Source organism: Anneissia japonica, unplaced genomic scaffold (genome assembly GCF_011630105.1).
Source record: "Anneissia japonica isolate Jap-2015-1 unplaced genomic scaffold, ASM1163010v1 scaffold288108_len519018_cov203, whole genome shotgun sequence".
In the NCBI taxonomy this organism is placed as follows: Eukaryota; Metazoa; Echinodermata; class Crinoidea; order Comatulida; family Comatulidae; genus Anneissia; species Anneissia japonica.
In genome coordinates, this window is record NW_022728501.1 from 23,272 (window position 1) to 31,380 (window position 8,109).

The 8,109-nt window shown below is 38.7% G+C and overlaps 1 protein-coding gene across 2 annotated transcripts in view; it reads left to right on the forward strand.

Moving 5' to 3' along the window:
- The window catches only part of LOC117114199, a 10,026-nt gene continuing 1,917 nt past the window's right edge, over nt 1-8,109 (forward strand). The window contains exons 1-2 of one of the 2 annotated variants that reach the window (XM_033257790.1): nt 1-192; nt 6,111-7,275. In XM_033257790.1, the coding sequence (XP_033113681.1) occupies nt 6,112-7,275 (1,164 nt within the window). In that variant the 5' untranslated portion in view covers nt 1-192; nt 6,111. Of the gene's footprint in view, nt 193-6,110; nt 8,034-8,109 lie in introns of those variants that run through there. The other variant, XM_033257789.1, reaches the window with a different exon arrangement.

Sequence of the window (8,109 nt, forward strand, 5' to 3'; positions counted from 1 at the left end):
ACGGCCTTAGACGACCATTATAATGTTTGTAATACACCAACAATTCTAGTACCAGCGGAGCGGATGGCTGCCAACAACAAGTAAAATCACGTGATAGAGATCAGGTACAGTACGTTAGGAAGAGGAGCTACCATATCAAGACGAGAAAAAAGCAGACGATAACACATTTTGATATCGTGCGTGCATCAGTAGGTAATTCAAGATGGTTTGTTCGTATTTAAACTCAATTACTGTATTCATGGAGGTATACCTCCATGCTGTATTCAAGTTATATGACGTGTTTATACAACAGCAATCTAGATTTATGTGGTATTAATTACTTTAGCTGGGCGTGCTTTTATCTCATATGTGATTGCGTACCTCGTCCACCTGGCATGTCTCTCTCTGGTGTTTATTGTGAGTTCGACGGATTTCTTTTAGTCGTACTCCACTTCAATTCGCTTGTTCTTGCTATATGTCAGAATATCCGAATACACAAACTGTACTAAAACTGATTTTAGTTCATGGTTCAATGCTTTATAAATTGGCGTCAATTTTCTTTTATTATGCCTCCATTTTGCAACTCATAGTGTTTGGAGGCTTTACGTAGCGGTTTCACAGCCTATGGTACGCCTATTTTTCCCCCAACATTTTGATAAGTTGCAACCGAGTTTTCGCGCTAGGTTGAGCAGGTGTAACTTTTCATTAAACATCCGGCATCATCCCTTCAACTTCTGTGGACGTCAGCCAATAAGATTGCAGGTGAAGCGTGGTTTAATTCCGTGGTCTTTTGGGGACTAGGTCCCCTACGTTTATAAATGAGTGAGGTTACTCGTATTATGTTAATTAAATGCTCTTTAACTTTTTGCCATATTTTCTCATGGTCTTGTATATTCTATATTCGTTGTTTTTATGCAATAAACATTATTTCGAGTCTGTCTCTATTTTTTGACCCAAAATCTCGTATGTCGTATATCCTTGATGGGTACCTGTAGCCGTTGTTCGTTACGTTGCTAGTGGTATCATTCAGGCGCGAGCATTATTTTCGAGTGCACCGCATGAATAGAAAGATCGTTTTTTTTATTTCTTTCAAGAAAACAAAATTGCTGTTTGGTCTATAAATCATAATACAAAATACCCAACTAATTGATAACCCATCGTCTAATTTATGAGGTAGGCCTACTGTATTGCGCTGCATATCGTTAACTCGTGTCTGTGTGTCTCTGCAGGCCATGCTTGCAAAGTAAGCTGTCGCAGTCAATGGTTCATTTTATGTGCCTTATCGATATTTTCGGCGATGGAAGAAGAGGCCAATACCACCTGGCTTGCCTGCCAATATTGAGTGTCACAAGGCGACGCCAAATGTGGTTCACACGGTCACTATCGTGTACCAATACATTGATGTTATGGGACGGATGCAGGATTTGGGGAGGGGGGAGCGTGAGGATTTTTTTAACGTAGGAGAGTTTGGTAAAATATCATGAATTATTCATAATAATCCTTATATGTTCGATTTTTGATAGAACGACGCACCATTCACTTTCATGGCCGGGATTTAGCCTTTGTATGGACCTTGCAAAAAATAAATAGGTATGATTTGACACATTTATTGTCAGTCTGCCAATACAATACTAAATAATTGTTCAATTGAAGTTTATTAAAATTCCATTATAAGCTATAGAAACTTCGCTGGATGCTGCAAAGAGGACTTCGCAAATTATGCCCATAAATTGGTCTACTGGCACCACCACTGTGTGCTTTAGGCCTACGAGGTTTCGCAAATAAATTCATATCTAACATAAGAAAATACATACAAAAGAAAATACTTTAGTTAGTTACGGTACATAACATAAGTGCATAACATAAGTAAATCACCTTCTGTTTACTTTGTTCACGATAAAACAGACTGGATGTTGATATACCGGTAACATACTGAATGAAGGCTCTAACTTTACGTGATTATAAGTAATACAGTACTTGCATAATTCTGCAAGTAATGTAAAGTACCGGTACTTATAAAAAAGACCAAATTGCTCATGGACCCTGCCTATTCCATAAGTTTGACTACATCTAAAGTTATTAAAAGAGCCGCTTTTTAATAAATTGTATCGGCTCAGTTTGACCCAAAATATATTTTCTGTCATCTTATTCATCATAGTTCCATGGTCGGACACAACTGTATTACTATACGTATGATGCGTGGACGCATCTAACCATCACATAAATCAGGAGGAAAGAAATTCTTTCCTCCATGCTTAAATGTCAAATCAACAAGGAAATTCAACTCGTGGCCTATGAAATACAGTTTAAATACCAAAACAATCATAAAAATAATTTTTGAAATTAACTTGCCCATTTTGAAGTTACATAAAAGTTATCAACTTGAACATAGAAATTAGTATATTTAAAAAATGTCTACCCATCAGTTTACAGCGAAAAATGATAAAAACACTTCCAGTCACTGGAAGTGTTTTATTATTTTTACTATAATTTTTTAGTTAAAAACCAGGGTACACATTTTTAAAATTCAATAATTATTATGCACTAGTTAATAATGTGTATGCTATTGCAATATGAGCAAGTTTATTTCAAAATATTTTTTTTAATGATTTTTTGACATTAGCAAGAGACAATACATCTTTAAATGCAAAAGTACTATACTTTCTGTAATCAATATTTTAAAAAACACAATTTAATCAGCCTGTAAGAGATACGTGACATTTATATTTAACACTTGGCTTCACACAAGAATTTTACAACTTGCAATGTCAAAATATGAGTGTATTATTAATAAGATTCCTAATTATTTCAACCGAATATTTTGTTTACTTTTAAATATTTGTTAAGTTCACGATAATATAATAAAATAGACTGGATGTGATATACCGGTAACAGACTGAATGAAGGCTCTAATGTTACGTGATTATAAGACTTGCATAATTCTGGACTAATACCGTAACTTACCAGAAACGGCAGTAAAGAAAGACTGGTTATCCCACCCACTGAAGCTCAACCATGGGGTCACAACAGGGAATATAGAGAAGGGACATAAGCAGCTTGAAGCCCAACACCAAAAATAAAGTAATGTAGGCATAATATGTTATAATGTATAATCATATCAAAGGCCATTGTGCTCACTGGACCCTTTGTTGAATTAGGCCTATGCAAATATTGACTGATCTAAAATTATTAAAAGAGCCTCTTATCAATTTTATCCGCTCAGTCCGCCAAAATTTAATTTTGTTAATCAAACACTAGATCTCTCACGATGCACAGAGTAGCTGATCGTTGAGACTATACACAGACTTGACAACAAGCACATGCGCAAAATATGTTCTATAGGCCTAAGGATGGTTATGAATAATACATGATATTTTACCAAACTACCCTACATTAAAAAATGTTCGGCCAGGGACTTGCACAGAATATGGTGTGTCCACCTGCCTGAGCCACACCATGGTTGAGGCTGGGGTAAGAAACAATTATGATTATGGCACCTCTAGATAGTCGGAAATGGCACGATCGGATTCAAATTTGAATATAATTTTTTGTTTTCTTCCGATCTCTTTTTTAATAATAATAATAATAATAATAATAATAATAATAATAATAATAATAATAATAGTAATAATAATAAATGTTCAATATAACATTTGACCTAGCCTATCATTTTGTTTCACAAATGACTAATTAGTAATGTCAAGCGAAAAGGTTTTCACTACAGTTTTTGTTATAGAAGGTACTATTAATTAAAGTACGGTAAGTAACCTTCAGAGAACTTTTTTATTTTAATAAATGGCATAATTAAGTATCTTTTTGTTTTTGTTAAATTAGATGGAATTTAAATGTGGTTATGTTACGTGATTTAATGGTTTACTGAATGCCAATCAGTTACACTTACATCTTCATTGTTAGCATAAACAGGAATAGAGCATTTCACCTTAGTGCCTACCTCCGCACTGTGCCTAAAGGCGGGCAGCGATTCCATTGTTTTCTTCATGCTTTAGATGCGTGCTTTACAGACTTCAATCAATATAGTACACACTGGTTGCTCAACTCAAAAAGTTGAGCCTATTGTTTGTTTGAAAATGAAAAATATATGTTTTTATAATAATAATAATAGGTCGGTTTATAAGGTGAAAATAAACAAGGTCTCTAAGTACCAAAATATTAGAATAATAATCGTTAACGATGTTTGCCACTGATGCTTAGAGCCGTTACAAAAGTGGGTGATGGCAGGCCCCAGTAGAAAATGTGGCGCCCCCCCCCCACCTTCCGCCGCCGTTGTCATGTCCTACCGGTATAAATCCACAAAAGCAACATACTATTTTAATTCGGCATTGCTTTCACACATCTTAGATATGCCAAGCGATTATTAAAATATTGAGTTTAGTTTATTGCCATTGCTTTATATTCCCAACCTGAAATCTTACACTAATAAACTGACGCATAGTTACCAACCGTCTCGCATCGTGCGCGACGGTCCCGCATTGCAAAGTGATTTTGGATGGAACACGCATTTTGCAGAAACACATGCGTGATCAGAAATTTGTCACGCATCAGCATAAATCTATGCGTGATAACGAATTATCACGAATTCATTGGAAAATGTATTTAAACTTAGAAGAAATTGGTGTTATTAAAATATAAAAACGGTCATACAGAGTAGCTTAATTCATTAGAGCTTTCGTCATCTCGTTCGAGAATCAATTAACCGTGAAAATGTCTCTTTCCATACCGAAAACAACCTAGCCAACCTTTTACTTTTATAGAATCTGTAGTTGCGTGCGGTCTTGTGCGTTCCATTATCACAATCAACCGTTGATTATGTGACTGGAACCCGGGCCTCCAGGGTTCCGCCACTGACCCCAGGGGCACTGGCGGCGCCCTCCCCCCACTCAACTGGTGTAGTCACGCATTTCAAATCTCTCAGGTTGGTAACTTGCCTTGGTCGGTCTCGCGCGAACTGACGTAATTCCGCCTGAGTTCACACAAATCAGATGAAATAACGAGTGTAAAGCTAAATAAAATATTAGTGATTATAGTCTTAAGGTAGCCAATCGAATTTTGAGAATCCAAATTACTCTAGCTTTCTTTTTTTTTTTCTTTTGTCATATGAAAATTTTACTTTGTAAACTTTTTAGTTAATAATCAATTTCCCAATGACACATCATTTGATTTTTTTTTTTTGCATTTAACTTTCAGCGTTTTGGCCTACTTCTTCAATAGACTAATTGACTACAGTATATTGCGTTCAAAAAGCTTAGTGCAGACCGGGTAGCAGAACTTGTTTTTCATAATTTTTTTTCTATATAGGCCAATGTGGCATAACCACTTGCTCTCACTATGTCAAAATAAAAAAATATGATTTTACTATGTCAAAGCTCTGATTATTGACTTTGAATATTAGTATATATCGAGTGATTCATGGTGTTGGAAGTGGTCCCTTGCTCCAGTGGCGTAGAAAAGTATTTTTCATTGGGGGATGATTGAAAATTCCTGGAATTGACATAAAATTACTGATGTCGTACACACCCTTCAGTGTGAAAATGTGGCTTGCTTTGCAAGCACATCTAACATCTAAGGAAAGAAGAGCTTAGATTGGTACCAGATAAAATAATTTTGTTATCAACATTAATACATTATGCTAATTTTCATCTTTGTAAGCGTATACGACATTGCAAATTATTTCTGTGACAGTCTTTTGAAGTGTGTAAAGCTCCATTTTATCCCATACATAATCAAAATATTGGGGGGATGATACAATGGACCACCCCCTGACCTTGTCAAATATTTGGGGATATATCCCCATCCCCCCCCCCCGGGATCTACGCCTATGCCTTGTTCTACGGCGATACCATCGAATATATGGCAATAGATTACTAACCATAGAAATTACGGCGGCATACGCAAGAATTGCTTTCGTTAAATTCCAACTCCAACTATATTCCCCATTGAATATCATTTTGATTTCTTATGTCATCCGTGTCATGATTGATTACGATTATTGTGACAAATGGGCGGTACTCTGGGCTTGTGGGCATCACTCAAAAGAGCTTGGGGTGACTTTCTAATCATGTGTTGTATAATACTTTGTTTTAAACATTGTATTCCACATTTTGTTCTTGCAGAATGGCAGCTGAAAAGCATTCACCAATCAGTTCGACAACCTATGTGGATGGGGGTACCCCTATTCGATATCCACAATCTAGTAATCCCTCGGTGAGAGTGGGAAAGTACCTGACAGTGTTGCGGCAATCCTTAATTGACGAATATGGCGTATTTTCCGCCAAAATCGGCCCAACAGCGTCTTGCATCAGGCTTCAGCTGGCGGGCATAGACGCCCGATTACCGCTTAAGGCTAGATCATTTGCCGAAGACAAACTTCCACTGCAGCAGAAGGTTTGGGCGAAAGTGATTTCTGGCCCAAATGCGCAAGGAATTTACACATGCTCTTTTCAGCACATCACTCATGACGGGAACGCGGTTGCATTGGAGGAACTGGTGAGGGAGTTCTGGAGGGACCTCAGGGTAAAGTCCTTACATTCTCCGTCCGCCGACGTAACGACAAAGGGAAGCTGCATTATGCGTGCTGGTAAACCGGCTCCCATACAGGAACAAAGCTACTCTATCGTCCACAGAAAGCGTCCAGCCCAGTCATCTGATATTCCGGAGAATGACTCTGCCTCATCCTGTTCGCCAAGTAAAGGTAAAAATCACCAATGGCGTGGTTTCAGGTGCCCGGTGGCAGGGTGTGGGAAAGTGAAAGGATATCCCAAGATACACCTGAGCACACACGTGCCAGCCTTCATGACAGAATCCTCCGACGACCTTACTCCAGCCACATCCCGTACCAGATGGGTGTATCTACAAGAGTTGGCCACCATAGGACCTGTTTCTGAAGGTGATCTTGACCAGGCAGTACAGCGAATCAACGACGCCAGATACATAGAGTTTGGGTTTGTCATTACACCGCGGCTGTGGGAGCTCATTGCAGCCATGGCAAGCGTTGTAGGGATGCCAATGCCAGAAGAAATCCAGCTGATCCCAATATGCTCCCCGTTAGCTCTGCTGCATACCAGGTGTTTATTATTTCTTGCTGCGGAAGCAGATCCTCAAAAGCTGGCTGAGTTAAACCAGTGGTACACGCAGACACGTCATCGAGCACCGACTAGGGCCTGTGTGGAGGTACTGGATTCGACGTCCATGAAGGTAGCCAAGGGCCGAGGAGAAGCTCTCTCTTCTGTCTTGGAGTGCCATCGCCGAAGTAAAGCCATGGAAAGTAAATCAAAGCCGGTGAGTCGAAGAGATTACAGCCCAAGTTGTATGGGACGCGAGGGCTCTAGCCAATTCCTTAACCAAAGAAGATGGCAACATCTTGATGTGATCACACCAGTGACGAGCCAAGAGACAAGATATGATGCCGAGATCTTTGTGGGAACGAGCCGCGAGCTTTTCCGCCTCCAGTTAGCAGTAGAGCAGTCAAAGAGCAGGACCGTGGCAGAAAACGCTATTAGTATGTTAGAGGGTTCTTTGGCTACCATCCGAATGATGGCGTTGGCGTTTCCCCACTAGTTACTGAAAAAAAACTAAAAAACGTTGTTACTTCAGTGGCGTATCCAGGGTGTTCAAAAGTAAATATGATGTATCGAGAGTAAAGGGTAAATTAAGTTTATTTTAAGTTTTGGCATCCATTCCTGTATATACCGTACTTATTCGAATTAACGTCCCGGGGATTTATTTTTAAGGGTTTTTGTGGGGGAGCTTATTTGAGGAAGGCGTTTATTATTATTATTTATTGGTATAAAACGGATAGGTGTAGTACTCAAACGCTCCTATGTCACTGTAAATGTGGAACTACAATTACCGTCAAGTGCTTTATTGCGTGATCATAACGACTTATTGATTACAACCAGGTTAGAAAAAATGTAAATTTAACTCTGAGGTAGTACATTAATAGACTGTTGAGAATGATCTTGCTTCCATTATCTGCTTACGGTCATTAAGGGAGTATTTATTTTAGGAAAAAGATTAACGCACGGGCGTTTATTCCAAGCGAGGTTTTAGAGCAGGGGGTCCGAGGTGGCAAAGGACCCCCGTCGGAGTCCCCATCTGCCCCTGTCTCTTATA